Genomic DNA, 19,198 nt, shown 5'->3' on the forward strand with positions numbered 1-19,198 from the left:
CATACTGAAGGACCAGCTACACAATGTGAGTTGAATGAACTGTATTCTCAAAGTCATATGCAGACTTAAAAAAAATAAGTGCACACCCTCTACAGAGAATGCAAACATTTTAAGGCATTATTACTGGTTATTCACAGAATTTAACATATTGGACAAAAATAAAACATAAAATGTGACCTGTGCAAAGTTATGGCACATATCATATTTTATGTTTTTTGTTTTTCATGTAAACTCAACAAATAAATAGAGCTTGTTCACTGGTATTTGCAGGAACAAATGCCATATTTAAGTCTGTTCCCTGTAGAAGATTGTTATTTTCACTAAGAACATTTAAAAAACACATAAGTTGAAAAAAGGTGTTTGAACTTTTGCATATTGTAAATTGCATATCTGATATAGTTTTATCTTATATTGTATTTTTTGACCAAAAGGAAAACTCATCCAGATGGAATCAAAACATAAGGACTCATATAATCATGTTACATTTTCCAATTTTCAGATGTATAATATGTGCAAATCGTGACAAGTTATGTTTTTTATGGTTTCCAGATGGCTTCACTATCACAGCCTAACTATCCCCCAGCCTTTAACACCACTATTCCTCCTCCCTGAAGCTTCTCTTCCTTGTATGAAATATGCTGACATCATTTTGGACATGATCTGTGTTGTCACATGGCATGTTTTTTGTTTGTTTGTTTCTGTGACTGTCACATTTGAAATTCGGGCACTCAGCTATTCGTCCTCTCATGGATACACTGTTAGATACCTCAGGTTACAAAGTCAGAAACGATAACTGTTGATGACTGTTTTCATCCATCTGTTTCCATTTTTTTGTCTGCCTCCTGCATCTTTCATTTTCAATTTTCTCCATGACTGCACGATATGGATTAATTTTCTACTCAGTGCAAATTCGTAATGCTAACAGCCTGAGGCACTCAAGGGCTAAGGGAAAGTACAATCTGTGAAGTTTTTATAAACAGTGAGCATTTGAAATGTCTGTCTGAAGGCTCTTTAATGTGTCTTTCCTTAGGTAGTGCTTTTTTCTTTGCATTCTCAAAGTTCAAATACTCACACTACAGAAGCCCTTAACCCTTAGAAGGTGCAGTTTTTAGCAACAACAAACTTATGTTGTGATTTGTTATTAATTAATTTCTTACTCATTGCTGACTGAAACAAGCCAAGAAATACAGATTCTAAATGATCAAATTAAGGCCATATTTGTGTTTGAAAGCAGAAGAGATATTTCAAACAACTTAAACTGAAAAAAGTGGAAAAAAGGAAGAAATGCAGACTCAAAGCTGTTGAAATAGATTGTAAATTGAATGTAAGTGTAATTAATGGCTTAAATCTATGTAATAACAATGTAATTATTATAACAATGGTGTAATAAAATATGTAAAGATGTACTTCCATTTGAATAGCACAGCAAAACGAAACTAATAACTTTTGACTTCTAAGGGTTAAAGTTTTAAGTTTGGCACAGGTCTCGAAACACTGGAACAGATCATAAATGTAGGCTGGGGTGAAGGTGGTTTTGGCGGGGGGGTGTTTGAGGGTATAACAGAGGAGCAGATTGTGGATGCGGCATGCAGGTGAGCCTCATTTGCATGCAGAGCATCGAGTGGTCAGTACCTGGTGATGTCGGAGTCAGGGAGCAGGCCTATGTGGTAGTGGGGGAAAGGGATGGAGTGCATTGGGCTTTTATCGAACTCCACGGGGGAGTAGTGACGGGGAGAGGGAACACGATCACACAGTTTATTCACAGTGCTGTAAACGGGCTCTGGAGGCCTGGGGAGGAAGAGAGAGAGCAGAAAGCAGAACATCAGTGTGTTAGTGTGCAGGCGTGACAGAGAGAGAGAGAGAGAGAGAGAGAGAGAGAGAGAGAAAGAGAGAAAGAGAGAGAGAAAGAGAGAGACAGACAGACAGACAGACAGAAAAAGAGTGAGGGAAATCAACTTTGTGCAGCAACAATGTTAGAGGATCAACAAGGGACCTTAGCGCAGTTAGTAAAGCTTTAGTCAGCTCAGGTTCTTTAATATGCATTCAGTCTTCAAGGCTTCAGACACCTGTACAGGAGAAATACGCACCTGTAAACATAATCCTCTCCAACAATCTACAAGGAACATCCAGCAGTCATTTACTTTTGCATGCATTTCCAGTTCTCAGAAAGTGTTCTTCAAACAGTAATGCAATGATTCATCTTTACCTGTTGTATCTTGTTGACACATCAACTGTAAATGAAATTCAACATTAGGGCTGCACAACATGGACATAAAATTGTTGGAAAAGTTGTTGGACAGTGCGGTGACAATGTGAGCTATGATAAAAAAAAAAAAATACAATGCTGTGATTAAAAAAATGTACAATTTCAGGATGTGTCCCTGACTTTATGTGCAGGAATTACAGAGCCTGTATGCATGAGGCAAAATAATTAATTGTGCAGCCCTATTCAATATACTTGTTTTCAACATGCTGGCTTTTGTATTCTGTTCTGATGTCCACTTCCATAGCAACAACACTTGTTTACTGACCTTGTTAGGATCGCTAGAGATGGTGAACGTGATCTTTTCGTAAACACCAGTCTTTTGTTGGTAAAAATGGCCGTCCCAGAGGCTAAACATTCACACTAGTGTAATCATATTACTATGAAACAGGACTATGGGCAGTCTGAACTGGATGTACAAGTGGCTCTTCATGGTCTTTCTGCACCAGTGGTGCTTTATCGGTCATTCAGCGATCCCCTATGCCTCCCTTTTAAACTCACAAATCCTCTCGCTTCCATTAATGCACTCCTCCTCCTCTGTTCATTCCTTAGCATTATGTTGCAACTCGATCCCTCCCTCACACTCTGAACAGTGAAATTAGTTCTAAACACATCCACAGAGCACCGTATCCACATATAGAAAAACAAGTGTTTTGTGTGAAAACAGCCCAGCTGATGGTGAGAGTTGTTCGCACTGGAGTTAATAGAGACAGCGAACAGACAGTGTGTAACAGATTGTGCTTGCTCTTCTGGAGGCACTGGGAAGCAAAACTACAGCCCATGTCTACTAAGCACTTTGTAGTAACAGTGTAGATCTGTGAGTACAGTATAATATTCAGGATAGCACACTATACTCCTATACAATTAAACATGAAAGCATCTGAGCAGTCTAATACATATGACCAGGGCTGCAAAAAAAAGAAAAAAATATCATGTTGTGGTGACCACATATTGCAACAGCAAAATCAGAGACTGCTGGGGATAATATTGTGACTGGACCTTGAATACAAATACCAATATACATACATTTTAATTTATTTTTCTAACTGAATATACAATATGGTGTAAAAGTCAAAGAACACCCTTCAGTCATTTCAGCCATTAAGTACAAGCTATCCATTTCTGAGTACCAGGAAAAGAGCAGAATATTACATAGCCTCAAAATTTAACAGTTTTTTTCCATGTCGAGTGTGTCCACACTTTGCTTTTACTGCAGCTTTCACTCTTTTCAGGAGATTTGCTTTCATATTTTTCTACACCTCCAAAGTTCAGTCCTAGAAGTTGGTTGCATTTTCTGCTTCTCACGATCCAAGTAATAACAAACACCTTCAGTACTGCTGAGGTCTGGACACTGGGGTGGTCAGTCCATTGTTTCGAGAACGCCTGTGGCTTCGTTTGACTTGCAAATGTTCTTTCTTTTTTGTAAATTTTCTCAGTAATAGATTTTGACAAAAGTTGGATTGATGGAGACACCTGCTGACTTTTTCAGATCTGAAGCAAGAGATTCTCATCTCAAAGATAAAAGCTTTAAGTATGGTGATGGGAACAGTTCTGGTGGTCTACCAGGTCCAGTTTTGGAAACTCCTATTTTTTCTTCTCTTTTTCTTAGCTGATTGCCATGGATTATCTTATGTCTAATCTCCTGCAAAATGAACAACTTGTACATAATGCGTGTTTAGAAAGAAAAATCTAACCCTCCTGTTATGTTGCAGGTCAAACTGACCTGTTTTAAAGTTTAAAAATACAGGAAAAATATCTGTATTACTTTTTGGAGCATGAAACCTTCTGTTGGGCTTAATTCATGTAATTAGCATATAAATGGAAATGAATAAAGTGTTTGCAACTCCCCTGCATGTTTATAATACATATATAATACATATATAATGTCATATATAGTCATATAGTCCTACCAATATAATTCATCTCTATCATAGAGGCTGAAAAAATGACCAGTATGAGCAGACAAATGAGAGCACAGGAGGCTCTGGAACACATCCTTGACCAGGATAGTGAAGTAGACGAGGAAGTGTCTGAAAGTGAAGACAATCTTGAGATCAATTCTGATCACAATGATAAATTATCAGATTTATAGCTATCAACCCCAGAGAGAGACATTCACATAAAAATGGCATTTAAACAAGAACTGTGTCAATTTGACCCAGAAACAACAGTGGTTCCTTACAGTTGAACATAACAGAAGGGTTAAAAAATGGAGGGTGGTCTCTGACTTTTGCACAACATTGCAAATTATTTACATTAAAGCAGTATATGACTTTTAACTCAATATTTTTTTCCTCATTCCCAGCCTGTCAGGATACTGACTGCACACAATGAAAAACTTAATGACTGCTTTGAGGCTCATTTGCATATTGCTGCAATGTCAGCATTGCAAAAAAACAGTATTGCGATAACAATTAACAAATGATACTGTGCAACTCTACATAAAATCTGCAGACACATGGTGTCTCATCCCAAACGTCTGACTCTCACCTCAACTGGAAGTGCTGGGAATCAAACCTGTGGCTCTCCCCGTCATCTAAGGAGGGATTTCTGATCAGAGAGAGACAGCAGGTCAGCATATAGATACAGCCAAACACGAACTCTGTATTTATTGAGGTGTGTTTGAAAGTGCGGAAATGTGCTTAGTTCTGAGTGGACGCTGCATGCAGACGCTGAGACGATTACAAACAGCTGGACACCCACAGACACCATTGAACAGATACTTCAGAGGGGACAGCTGGGCTTTGGACATCGACCCACAGAACTAACAGACAGACACCCAACACTTTCACCAAATCCTGAGTCATGGCAGCAGTGCTGCAAAGACTTTATTACCAAGTGCAAATCTGAAGCGAAGTGCTTTTTAACAGGTTAAAATCAATACCAAAGTCAATGCATATGAGGCTAGACTCTTTTCAATGCTTTAAGGTAAATGCACAGAAAAGCTATTTCTGCTGGATAATTTACTCCTCTCTGTCTTTAATGCTTTAATTCTTTTCTCCATGTTGCTGTTGTACTAATTTATGTACATGTAAGGAACATGAACTAAGCTGGAAATCGGTAGAATTTTGTTTGTTACAAACCTATGAATAGGAAAGTACTTCACACTTCAGTCACCTATTATATAAACAAATCAATAATGCACATAGCGATCTGAACTCCATCCTTGCTCAGAAACTATTACAGTCCATTCAACAACATAGACAGCATAGAGCTTCTCTTACATAGTGATAAAAAACAGACACGGTGATCTGGTTTACTCTGTCTAATATGGACATGCTTATTTTCCAACTACGCTGGGGGTAGATTATTGACTTAAAGACAATAGGTCTCATTCACCAACTGTTCTTAAGAAGAAAATTCTTTTAAAACCCACTTACGCAGTTTTCACAAAGATTCTGACATTCACCAATGTTTTCTTATTTGGGATTTGTTCTTAGGTAAGAACAGAATGTATGCACACACAAGAGCTCAAAGGTGCGAACAATTCTGCGGTTGAAGGACACATTATGAATCTGACATAGACTTTTATTTAGGACCTTTTCTCAAAAACAAATTTAAGAAAAAACTTATCTGCAGGTTTGCAGCACAATGTCTAAAATCAAATTCAAAGCTTTTCAATACCTTTACAAGACCTCAACAATGAACAAATAGTCCCATTTCCACTGTACAATGCCCACAGACTCAACTATGAACTACTGTCAAGTTTTATCAAACATTCATGTATGCTTTGAGTTGTGAACTTAATATACATAATGACTTGTCAACCTGGTCTTCAGGCATCATCTTAGAAATTAATACATCTAATATTAAAAAAGTCTTTTCAGTCTTTTTATGACCTTATAAAAACTTTTTAACGATCTGCAGGAACCATGTACAATCTAGATCCTATGATGCTTAATAATACTTCATAAGGAGACCAATCTGTGATAAGTTCGTCAAGTTCCAGTTTCATTCTTGAGGTCTACAACTCTAAGCCCATTTTTCACAGTTGGTTAAGAATCATTCAGCAGGAGATAAGAGGATTTGTTGCACTCAGAGAAAAAGAGCAAGGAGGAGTGAGGGAGGAGTGAAAAAGAGAGAGAGAAGAGAAAGAGGGAGAAAGAGAGTAAGAGGGAGATGCAGAGCTGCACTGAAAGTGCTTCTGTTGCTCATGTAGATGATGTCACACAGCAGTGGCTGTGAAAACTGTCCCAGTTTTTTTTTCTCTCTCTCCTTCTTTCTCCTCTACCTCTCTCTTTCAGCCCAACTCGTGCTATATGGCTCTGCTCGTGACTCCTCAACTGGAGACAGAGCCTAAGGAAGCATGCTCTCCTCTCTCTCTCTGACACACTCTCTCTTTATCCTGTTCTCAGTCCTCTCTCTTCCTTTTCTTTGCATTAACTCCTGAAATTCTAAATTCGGTATGTGAGTACACAATTTAGTTCCGCATAACCTACATATTAGTTTTCTAGTAATTATTCTTCGGTTTATGTGAACAACATGTACAGCTCTGACTATATTTTAAGGGAAATTTAAGACAGATAATTACTAGATAGCTAAAGTCTATCCACCCCATCTTGCCATTCATGATCATTTAATTCCAGGGGTGCTGCATATTTACATGGTTTTCTGAAGTGGCACGTTCAAGTTCATAACACCACAACCTTTAAGTAGCCTAGATTACTGTGTTTTTTTCTTGCCGTAATGTCACATCTGAAGTAATTCCAAGGCAGTCTATTGCACAGGTAGCTAGTTTGAATAGCCAGATAAAACTGTCAAGGTAGCTAAATCAGACGTCTTTATTGACAAGGATGTTTTCTTGAACAGATTTTTAATACATTTTATAGCCAGTTAGCGTAAAAATGATGCTGACTCAAAAATCACTCTGTGATTCTAGCTATAGGTACAGACAAAAGTAGATAAATTATATGTCCTAATGTTGGTAGATACCAGCTCATCCAACTTTTAATAGGTGTTAATAGGGAGTTTGTCCCCCTTTGCTGCAGTGACAGCCTCTACTCTTATGAAAAGGCTTTACATTAGATGTTGGTGTAACATTATGGCAAGGATTTAACTGTATGTTGGACACAAACGCCACTCTAACAGATACTAAAGGTACTGAATGAGGCTCCATTTCTCCACAGAATGCAGAACTGCCGCTCCATAGTCCAGTGATAGGGGGGCTTTATATGTATGGCTGCTCCAGAGTATCCTGTTCTATTAGCAATGCTTTTCTACGGAGATTATACAAGCTGTGTATGCACGATAAAGCAGTGGGTGCACCTTAATTAGAAGGAAAGTCTGGATAGTTTTGGACATACAGTGTATCTAAAACCAACTTTAACCACATTTTCATGATGTCTGTGCTGAGAATATAAAAGAATATAATAACACATAAATTCATGTGGGATTATTGTGCCCACGCTGTTGACACTCAGGAAAGAAGTAGAGCTTCAATTTAACTCCAGAAGGTTTACTGAATAATACATCTAAAGATTGAAGAGCTCAAATTCTACATTGGTCTTTTTTCTATTTTATTTTTCCACTAAAGTCTACTTATAACATTTCTGTGAGTTTATGTAATAAAGCAGTCATAATTCATTTTTAGATTATATTTTTCAACCTCTTTTTATCCTTTAGAAGTATTACTTTCCTCTAAGACATATGTATGCAAATGAGCTCTGTTCTGATAGGCTGCCCTGCATTGCACCTCATGCAAAGAGCAGTCCAGGCTGGAACACTCTGTATAACTTCATCGTAAATGAGCAGAGCTGAACAGGCAAATATGCAAATGTGTTGATTCTTGTGACCGAAATGTAATGTTTTTTAGCTTAGTTTCCATTTATAGACTGTACAGACTGGAGAGTGAACAGTACGTTTTGAAACTGTAGCACTGTTTACTACATCAAACTCTTTATTTGACAAAACTGAGGAAATGATACAAGCCCTTTAATAACTGCATTTTAAGCCTAAAGGTTAAAGTGTTGAATAGTACTAGTACACAGTTCTTTCCTTTTTGCCCCCAAATGTATGAATTGCAGGGCTGCTCCCATATTGACACACCACACTGCTGTCCCCTCCTTCACCCTTCCAGAGCACCGTGCCTTACAGCCCCCCACACAGAACTGCCCTAGACTCTCTGTAGCATTCCAGTGCTTTTATGCCTGATCTAATCTAACCAAGCATGCTGTGATTTGCATAAATATGCATACTCTAGTATGTATGCATAAATAGTTATGATGCTGCTTCGGTGTCAGCTGCTGAAAAACATCTGCGCATGGACACTTTTTCACACTGACTTGCAGCCTGTCAGAAGGACTTTGCCACGCGCTGGAAATCATCCAGAATTAGACGCAAAAATAAAAACCATTAATGTCAGCTGACACTCTCTCTCTGCACTGTTCTAAAAATGTAGGCCCCAAGCAGCAAATGAGATGTTGTTGATTATCTAAGTGGAGATAAGCTAACACATCCTCTGCAGGAAACACACAAACATGGAATTTGTCTTCTCATTTTAGTGTACAATTTTTACACAGGCCACAGTGGATGTCTTATTAATTCCAAACTGTTAAATTTAGCAAATAAACAGTAATTGTGCATACAAATGTGCCAACGTATGTTCTTTGTACAGGATGTGTTAATTTATTTTCAGTTTGAAAATCAATAAAACTGTAATTTAACGTAGTTTAGGGGCACTTAAACTTTCGCATACGACTGTAACAGCATTTAATGTTTAACTGGTATTCCAATAAAATATATTAAGAGATAAAACGTGAAATATGACATTATAAGTGAAAGCACTGCAGTTTCTTCCTAGACAGGGCTGTCCAAATTGAGGCCAGCAGGCAAAGCTAGACCTTAAAGACGTTTAAGCTGGCCCACACAGCCTTTCACCCCCCACCCTTGTAGACTAACTTAGATGTCATTCTAAATGGAATAATAGGAGAACTTTTGACTAAACTGTGAAAAAAACACTTTATAGAAGTTTGAGTTCAAGTTGACTTGACTCCTCTTTTTTGTACTGTGAGTGGCACCTGGACAAGAGGAGATTTAGAGACCACTGGTGTGAAGAATATCTTTCCAGAGAACTGCATTGGCTGCCTTGTATGTCTGGAAACCATTGCAGTATTCAAATAATGCATCATTTGTTAACATTATGAAAGCACAAAAGCTTCAAATGTTTCCATATACACTGATGATGTGCAGAAACATAAGGCTAACAAGCTAGCCAGGTGTTATGTTATCGTTTTGGCCCCCCAGAGACAGAGAATTTGGGCACCTCTGCTCTAGAGGCAGGAAAAGCATTGTAGGTAATAATCAATGGAAGTGATGGCTGTTTTCTTTGTGTGTGTGTGAGTGAGTGTTGAGCTGAGTCTGCTGTGTGGAGTGTGTTCCACTTAAGCAGTTGGATGATTCATGTACAGTGGAGTGTGTGAGTGTGACTCAGGTGGGGATGTGTGTGAAAGTGTGTCAGAAAGAAGGGTATGTATGCAGTAGGGTGGGAGTGTGTGCTGTGCTCAGCCTGTCTGGAGTACAGAAATACCCATAGCAGTTCAGAGTCCTTCAAAGTTTTGCATTACATAGAAGTAGTTCAGCAAAGAACCAACTGTATACAATTTTTCACTTATCCTACACGTAGTCGATAAGATATGTCTGGTGTTCAAATTTAATTTAAGTAGTGCTGAAGCTCTGGGGCTAATACTGCTAACAAAAACAAGAGGGCAATAATCACTGGAATATTTTCCATAATTACATGCCTAAAACTTCTCTCAATCTGCTCATCTTCCTTAATGTCTAACTGATTTTTTTCTCATCAATACTGATGATAGTGATTGTCATTCAAATGTGATTAAATCATAGTTTTTTAGCCAAGGAGACCATCATTTTCACTTTTTCTGGCTTGAGGCTTGAAGGCTGAACATGCATCAGAGTGCCAGTTAGTTGTGGTTGTGATGTCACAGCACAATGTTGTTGAGAATGTAGTCTATAATAAAGCTATAATATAAATAATCAGCTCTTACAAACTGCTACTTAGACATATAAAGAATTATTTTTTTAGCTTGAATGTCATGTAGATTTCTCAATGTGGTTTACAGTAGTGGTTCTCAAAATGACCTCCTCAGTTTGTTCACATTTCTGCTCTGTCCCTAGGTGTTGCAAGTTGAGCAGACCATCTGGGAGTCCTGAGGACCAGTTTAAGATCCACTAGTTTAGAACACAGTATGACGTACTGTGAATTCTGACAACATAACAAAAACACTATGTGGCTGAACGCTGCAGATGTTGTGCCAAATTTCGATTGCCCCGCAGACTGTGATGGCTCTTCGTGTCCCTTATGAATATAAACAGAAATCCATGTAAGGACACATATATCTTAAGGCACATACATCTTCAGTACAAAATGTATAATAGAAAAATAGATATTTATAAATAGAAGCAACAGCAATGTAATCTGTACCGTCTATATATCTTTGTGATGAGCATGCACTTGAAGAAATTCAGCACAACACCTGTTATAGAAAGGTGGGGTTACAATACATGACTTTTAGCATGATTTTAGACCCGATTCTCAGTCTGGCTGAGTCTGTGCCGGTTGGCTCTGACCTGTAAATTGAGTAATGTGCAAGAGATTTTTTTTGCCAGTCGAAGTATATCAAACGTTTGCTTTCTTCAGCCTGACTGAGCATAATCTAGTTGTGTACTGGTCAACAACTCAATCTGAATGCACTCCTCAGCCAATGAAAACTGACTTTACATTCATGACCTTCACTTAAATCTATTTACCTGTTGATTTTTTACTGTGTCTAATTCTTTACTGGAAGAATGTGTGTGTTTACAGAAGTTCGGTGAGTTTGGTTCAGTTTTGGGGATGTATTTATAAAAGATTGGAGTGATTATTGACTTCTAGTGTTTGTTAGCAATTTAGCATTGCAGCTCCAGTACTAAACTAAAGAAGCAAAATTTAGACACAGATCTTGACTGATTGACTACGTCTGAGGTAAGTGGAGAATTGTGTAAGCTTGATTTTTCACTGAACCATTCCTTGAAATGAAGTTACGTAGGGTAGGATCTTCTTTATGTTTCCTCTTATAGCTGAGCTTTTAATAGTAGCCTGACTACTATAAGTCACCCCCCCACACACACACACCACACTCCCTACTTATATACTCTGCATCACGCCACACTGCATCATAGCCTACAGCCTCCAGCACATACCCACAGACTCACACACAGTCCTCTGCCTTCTGTCACAGCCAATCCATTATTCATCAGCAGAGCTATGGCATAGGTTCACATTTATTATGCAAAACTGCATAAAGCTTTGCAATGCTAATCATCTTAGCCTATCTGCCAGAATCAGTTCTCCTTCCTATTACTTAACAATGGGTTTAAAGTCACGACGCTGTGACCTCTCCTATTACATTCAGTGGCTTGTGGGAGTTTAAATCGAGACCCTTCAAATACATGAGGGCTCTTCCTTCACAGGATAACTGTGGGGGGATCAGAGGGGCTAAACTAGCAGATTAGCCAAGCCTAGCAGAGGCACCTGGAGTCGACTAAGCTTTTAGGGATGAAACACTAATCCCAATCTCGCAGCTCAAGGAAACGTCCCTCCCATCACTCCTATGGTTCATTACTAATTCATGACTGACTCTGGCAAACAGGATTTAAAATGCTGAGTGACTTTACCTGCTCCCCAACCCCCCCACCCCCAACCCCGCTTCTATTCACCTGCATTAAGATAATGAGCTGGTAAACATGTGATGTGGCTGTAAGCCAGTAAGCCCACTGGAATTCTGGGATCTTGCAAACGGCCCTCTCAGCTCCACGGACAGGCCACGTGTCTGCAAGACCATATCAGCTGTAAATAACTCCCCCCACCCCCCCGGCTGTTCTTCTAGCTGCATTATCCTATAACAATATCCCTACAGAGAGCCTTACAGGCTCAGCACTCTTATTGTTAATGCAACAACAGGCCCAGTCTGACCTTAACGCCCTCCACCGCCAAGTCTGCGCAGCAAACGAAAGATGTGAGGTGACTTTTAGAGTTTCTAAACCCAATTTAAAAGCTAGAGCGGTACAGTATAGAGCTGTAAAATTTGCAGTCATTATCTTATGAGTAAGTAATTAGAAACACAGTGTTCAGAATCATACCGTAGCTGTCCAGCTCATTTATTGGTTGAACCTTAGCTGTTAATGTCATTTTGCGATATTATTTAAAGGACACATACCCTACATTTTTCTTGTATCGTCTGCTTTTTCCTGAAGTCCATGTATGACGTTCGTGCAGTTTTATGTACCAAACACAGTGATTCATTTTTACATGACAATTTTCCAACGTCTCTTCTTCCCCTAGAATTAAACAGGAAGTTTCTGTTTCCGTGTCTTTAAGACTGGTATATCTATATACCAGATACATGTTCTCTGTTCTGATTGGCAGCCCTGAATCTTTAGTTCCTCAGATAGATGCTGGATTTACTAAGAATTTCTACTGTAGTTTTAGAAGTTACTCAGTACTTAAGTAGTTTTGACCTGATACTTTGGTACTTTTTTTTGGTAAGTTATTTTTCTTTTTACTTTAGTCATTATCTTAACCAAGCATTAATACTTTTACTTGAGTTTTACTCTACACACTTCTGAATATTAGTAGGAAAATATAATTATTTTTTACATGTACCTGCAACAAAATGGTGTTATATGACTGAAAACAGTGATTCAAAGCTTTTAAAATTAGTGTACTTCCGAGTGAAACACTGTATTAGGGAGAGTCTCTTTTCGTTCGATGACAGGTGACGGTGGAAGGAGGGAGAGGTGAAACATGATATTACTGTTTAATATTATTTTGCCACATGAGCTGACGCACAGTTATGTAATCAAAACTCAGAAGACGTTTTAGAGGTGAGCAAAAGTCAGCACGGGAAAACAGAATTCTGGGAGAATTCTGTTTTTCAACTGGTACAGTATGATGAATCATGCTTAATATGACCAGGAGCATGAACAAACAAGATAAAAAAGCTCCATTTTGATTTCGGGCTGACTTTAACTACATAGTTAGTTATGTGATAAATTACATGTACATTAAATTTACTTGCTGCATTGACACGTCTGATTCCGCATTGAACTTTTCTCTATTTGTTTCAATGAGAAAAAATGATAAAGTAAACAAAATATATATTTTTTTCTTTCTGCAAAACCAGACAACTTTTTATCAACTTCATAACATAATTAAATATCTTCTGCTTATAAAAAAACAATGTGTTATTGGTTATAAGTTTAGAAGTACTTTCCTCTGTTTGTTGCAATGTGCTAAGAGTTAGAAGGGCAACTTTTAAGTATTACATCAACACTGATGACTCTCTCAGCTTGTTTCCAAGGTTACTTAGCTATCTTTCCAAATGGTAATTCAAACATCATTGACAACTGAGCCCTTGTAGTACTGATTTGTACAGGAGTGTCTGTTGTACTTAGTCTGACTCTGACTATTGGTCTAGGGTTTTTTTTTCTGCTCTGAGGTTTCTAGAAGTCCTGTATGCAGGCCTGTTCCAGCCGGCTAGTCTCAGGTTTTTACGCTGAGCAGCCAGTCAGAAATATCTCCTGCCCTGCAGGAACCATATGCCTCTTAAAATAACCCCCCAAAACAACTCAGCACACACACAGACAAACAAGCCTGGATGCCATCTGCTCTCCGCACAGAGAAGCCGCGCAGAAGAGTTTAATATGATAATATCAGATGACTGGCGATGCCTACACTCTTTGTGTGTGTGTGTGTGTGTATGTGTGTGTGTGTGTGTGTGTGTGTGTGTGTGTGTGTATGTGTGTGTGTGTGTGTGTGTGTGTGTGTGTATATGTATAAATACTGCAGAAAAGTTTATAAAAGCTACCAGATCAACCAGATCAATTCTTCCACACTTGGTTAACTGAAATTAATATGCACAGGTTACAAAAAGTACTGGGGTCAGCCCTGAGGCTGTTTCACTGAAGAATCAAAGTACAGAATTTACTTGATTAAAATGTGTACATGATTTCCACATAACTGAAAACAGATATATAAGTATGATTTTTGCTTTTCTAAATATTTCAGGTAATAACTGATTTGTCCTTTAATCTTTGTTTCTTTGTTTAGAGTCACTACATAACGTTACAAAACAGCATGTTCCAGTTGCAAGTCTGGTCAAGTCATTTGTGCTGACATAACATATTTTATTAATGTGGAAATAAAGTGGTTATGATGCACAAATGTGAAGCAAATAAACACATCTATAACTTTTTTCAGTGTTGCTGTATAGCTCTCGGAGAGCACGAGGAACACGTCCTGCCTTTCCATTCCAGCACAGTTACATTCATACCAGACATTTCAATAAGCAGACCAACACCAGGGACGGGGTGGTGGACTAACAGGGGCAGACAGAGTGGAACAGGAGGGGCTTTAAAATCCCAAAGCAATCCCATCACAAGCTGTGATGATTCTGCCCACGGTGCTTTTGGGATTTCTACACAGTGACACACTGGGGGTGGGTCTACATAGATTCTACCTGTGGGCTGTGGCGTCTGGCGGAGAGAGGGAGGGAATTACCGTAAGAATGAAAAGCCATCCAACCTGTTAATATCCTCCTCCCCTAGCAGGTGGCGTGGCAGGGGCGAATAGCGGCCGGGGGAGATGGGAGGAAGACTGGACTTATACTCCAGAGTCCCGTTATTACCAGCGGAAGAGATATGATTATCCATAGCAGGGGAGAACGCTGCAGCAAGAGACAGAAAGGAGGAGGGAGACAGAGCAAGAAAGCAAACAGTAAAGTTAGTATGAAGTAATACAGCCATGTGTTACCACACTCTCACTGATCACAACAGTTATTCTTATCTAAACCAGTCACCTCACATCTTATTTTCTCTGTAGTTTTCTACAGCTACAAATGTAAATTAAAACAATAATCAGAGTGGGGCGTAACATGGTACAAAGTAATGTGTTCGAGTAATGTAGCTACTTTTTGCAGAACTGAAGTAGCGTAACGCATTAAAGCTTAAATACTTTTACTCATATTATAGTTACTGACTTTTGTTATTTTGGTACTTGTGTTTCTCATATGTCTCTAAGAGAACAATATTAATTTCATGTGATGCTTTTAAACATAAATTTCACCAGTACTACATTAATACAGAGAAATAAGTAGTAATTTTTTTTATTGAGCAACTACCCCAATGCTGGCAATAAGGGTGTGGTTAGGTGATATAAAAACCAGAGTGAAAAACTCTCAACTGTGGTAAAATCACTGGAATGCATAGCCTTGAGGTTCTTTTTTACAAAAAAAGAAAGCATAATACAATATAATGCATACCATTGGTAAATATGTAAATTTATTATTAATAATAACAGCAATAAACCAGTTCTTCTGCCAAACAAAGAAGTTCATTACTACTACAACATAAAAGTCATCAAAATATTGTGTGAACTGATTGATGTTTTTTAATAACTTGGAGCATTAATACAGAAATCAGGTACTGAATGTGATGTATATTAAGAATATCTGTTACAGATATTTTTATTTTAAATTGACGGATAAACAGCAATAACACATGTACACATTCTATATACACTAAGCAACCAGTAACCTGCACATAAACAATCCTAAACTGCATACATCACTTCTATCATTACTATTGTGGTACTATATTACAGTAGTATGTGCAGAGCTACTTACAATGGGTAATATCGGGAGGCCCATAGGGATCTGAAAGGTAAACACTAGTGGGCTTCCCCACCTTCAAATACACAACATCTGACGTGTTCTTCAGAATGGCTACTGCCTCCTCGTGGGTGACCTCCTCCAGAGTGTAGTTATTCACCTGAGAGAGAGAGAGAGAGATACAAAAAGAGAGAGAGAGAGAGAGAGAGAGAGAGAGAGAGAGAGAGAGAGAGAGACAGTGTGTAAATGCAGTATTGCATACGCCTTTTACCACACGCTTCAATTGTCAATGGTGCATCAGTGGAGCCAAATGTGTCCTGCACACACAGGATTACACACAGCACTGATCCTGTTAATTAAATCAAACTCAGCTTTAACGACTTTAACGACCCTCAGTGGCAGCAGAGCCTGAGTCATAAACTACTGCAGGGAGAGAGCGAAACCAGTTACACTTTAGTTGGCTGTGCTCCAGCCACACTTTAGCTAAGCTTCAAGTTCAAAAGCTGCAATCAGGAATCACTGCAAGTAGCATGCCAGTTTTTGGTGCTGCAAAGACAGAAGCTCCTGAAGGACTCTGCTATGAGACAGCACCCAGTAGCAAGTGCTGACTCATATCAAATTACATGAACTGTTGTATGCTGTACTGGTCCTCTTGAAAAAAGGTAAAAAACTGTACTTAACTTTGTAGATACGAGGTTTTCTATATAAAAATAGATATATAGATATATTTTTTTTACTGTCCTGCTAGCAGCTTGTTCGGCCGTGGACCACGGCTACAGCTGTGCAGCGGTGAGAGACTTTATTTTTGTAAATAACTTGCTGGTAATAAGAGCTGCAGCAATGTTGCGTGTGTTGTGTTGGGCTGGGCTGTGGGGAAGTTAGGTTGGTCTGCGTGTTTACCATGGACTACAGTTGCATGGCTGTTGGTGACTTGCCTGCTTCCCTGCTGTATTTTGTTAGCGCTGGCATCGGGTTTCCCCTGCTATATGGAAAATAAAAGAGCACTCGTTTGAAGCACTGTGCTTCCAGCATCTTCTGTGTGTGTGTATATATATATATATATATATATACATAATATATCATTCTGTGTCAAGTGATTTACTGCTTTCCCTATATATGAATTGCGAATGGCTATAACTTACCAGAATTTTTTTACCTCACAATACACAACAAAAACGCAATTACTGAAAGTGAAGTATAGCATAATGTATACAGATAATTGTTTGATCATGGTAAACAAGCAAATAACAAACTGATTATTTTTAGTATTGCAATTACAGTCATCTGCATGAGCCCAAGTTACAAATGGTTATGATTAGACATGAGTTTAGTGGTTTAAGCTTTTCTTTAATTTGTATGAAATTCACAAAGTCTCGCAAATTCCCAGTGAGGCTGGTTAGTATACACAGTGTTAAATGGTAGCGCTGAACAGGCAGTGGGATTATTAATGTTATTACTATTGCTACTGCCATTTCAGTTTTAAAAAGCAACTAAAAGTTTGGCTTTGTACTTCTTGCATTTGATTTCATCATATTTTACTGCGAGCACTGAGACATTTAGAAATTTTTAGATATACTCTTATTCTTCCAAATAACACAACTGGCTTTACGGGGTACTTTTTGGGAAACATCCAGAATATTGAGGCTTAACACAGGAAATGCTAGAAATCATGAAGCCACAGTGATCAAGACACGACATGCTGCATTAGGAACTCATTGTGCTGCAAAACTCTAATTTTGGTGGTGCTGTGACACTGACCTATCCATGGCATGTTCACAAATGCGTTTTTCATAGTAACCGCTGCCAGGTTGGAAAATCTCACTCAACATAATAAGAAATGGTGATCATTTTTTTACAAAATATGGAAATTTACAGTGTGTTAATTCAAAATACTATTTATTTTGTATGGATCTGGTGCAGTTCCTTTTGCTGTGTAATCAAACTAACATTAGCATGATGGCAAATTCATTGTCATGCTGCCATTGTTTAAAACAAATAAAACCATGTGTCTCTTTTGTCAGCTAATCAATGCACAAAATAAATACAGGTATGATTGCTTTTTGAAAGTAGCAGGTTCACTTATCATTTTATCCTTGCCATAACGTAGCCTAACTTTGCCTATGTGCCTGCACACAGGTAATGTCTCAATCTGAATACCAGCATACTAATTAGTGTGTTTAAAATAGAAATGGCACCATGGGTACAGTATGTGTTGTGTGAGATGCAGCCACAGAATGCGCCAGTCCCACAGTTGAAAACCTCAATAATCAGGACTCTGGGCAACAGAGCTAAAAAACCGGACACTCCACCCAGCAGCCGTACTTCCATGCCCAGTTTCCAACTGTCCTGATCAGGACTGGAAACTTTACGTTATGAACTAAATCTAAACACAAACCTAACTTCATTAGGCTGAATGGGATTTTTGTCAACATTCTGTTTGCTCAACAACACAAACACTTGTTACAAAAGTAGGCATTTGTGGAAAATAGCTGGGTCAATTTTGGCTAGTTCTACATGTCTATGTGGAGCTCCGCACTTACCATCAGCAGTCTGTCTCCAACCTGTAACCTGCCGTCCTTCTGCGCCGCCCCGCCATCGATAATTTTAGTGACGTAGATGCTGTTATCACCTGGGATGTGCTGATTCCCCACCCCACCTGCAATACTGAACCCTAGCCCTGAAAAAAGAGAGAGTGAGAGAGAGCAAAATCCATTATATATATATATATATATATATGTATGTATATATATGCTCTTTACTTCATATTTCAGTAGCCAGGCTTTCAAACACAATATAATACAGTATTCAGGGCCCAGGCTCCTCGTTCATGTTAGAACAATGACTACTTTTGAATGGAACCGCTTCTCTTCTCAGCCTTTATAGACTGCCAAAGTTTCACTCTATTCATCCTGCAGCTTTTATTAAGAGAGTTTTAATGAGGCCCACTCTTTTAAATCCACCGCACTGTGCAGCATGATTAAAATTCATTCCATTGCCCTGTATAGAGCTGCAAATAGAGGGTTGTGTTGTTAAGTGTTGACAGCTTTTAGAGTCTCCAGCGTTGGTGTTTGGGTAGGACTGTGCATTGATGATAATTTGTGTTGCCTGCAGCTCTTCCTCCACATTTTGCATGTGTGTGTGCATGTTTGAAATTGTGTGTGATGTGTGTTCCTCTCAGATTTCTAAATAATGCATCAAAGCAGCTTTTGCCTTTCTTAGAAAAGCGCTCTGTTTACCACTCTGACCATAACAACAACTTATACACAAGCAA

General features: G+C 38.6%; 1 protein-coding gene across 1 annotated transcript in view; it reads right to left on the reverse strand.

The window, feature by feature from the left end:
• The window catches only part of dlg2 (discs, large homolog 2 (Drosophila)), a 343,385-nt gene that overhangs the window by 72,381 nt on the left and 251,806 nt on the right, over nucleotides 1-19,198 (reverse strand). Inside the window, exons 12-14 of the mRNA XM_036594500.1 lie at nucleotides 18,468-18,604; nucleotides 15,943-16,087; nucleotides 14,820-14,985 (exon numbers count right to left, since the gene is read on the reverse strand). Of these exons, the coding sequence (XP_036450393.1) occupies nucleotides 14,820-14,985; nucleotides 15,943-16,087; nucleotides 18,468-18,604 (448 nt within the window). The remainder of the gene's footprint in view (nucleotides 1-14,819; nucleotides 14,986-15,942; nucleotides 16,088-18,467; nucleotides 18,605-19,198) is intronic.

This window comes from Colossoma macropomum, unplaced genomic scaffold (genome assembly GCF_904425465.1).
Source record: "Colossoma macropomum unplaced genomic scaffold, Colossoma_macropomum, whole genome shotgun sequence".
Taxonomy (NCBI): Eukaryota; Metazoa; Chordata; class Actinopteri; order Characiformes; family Serrasalmidae; genus Colossoma; species Colossoma macropomum.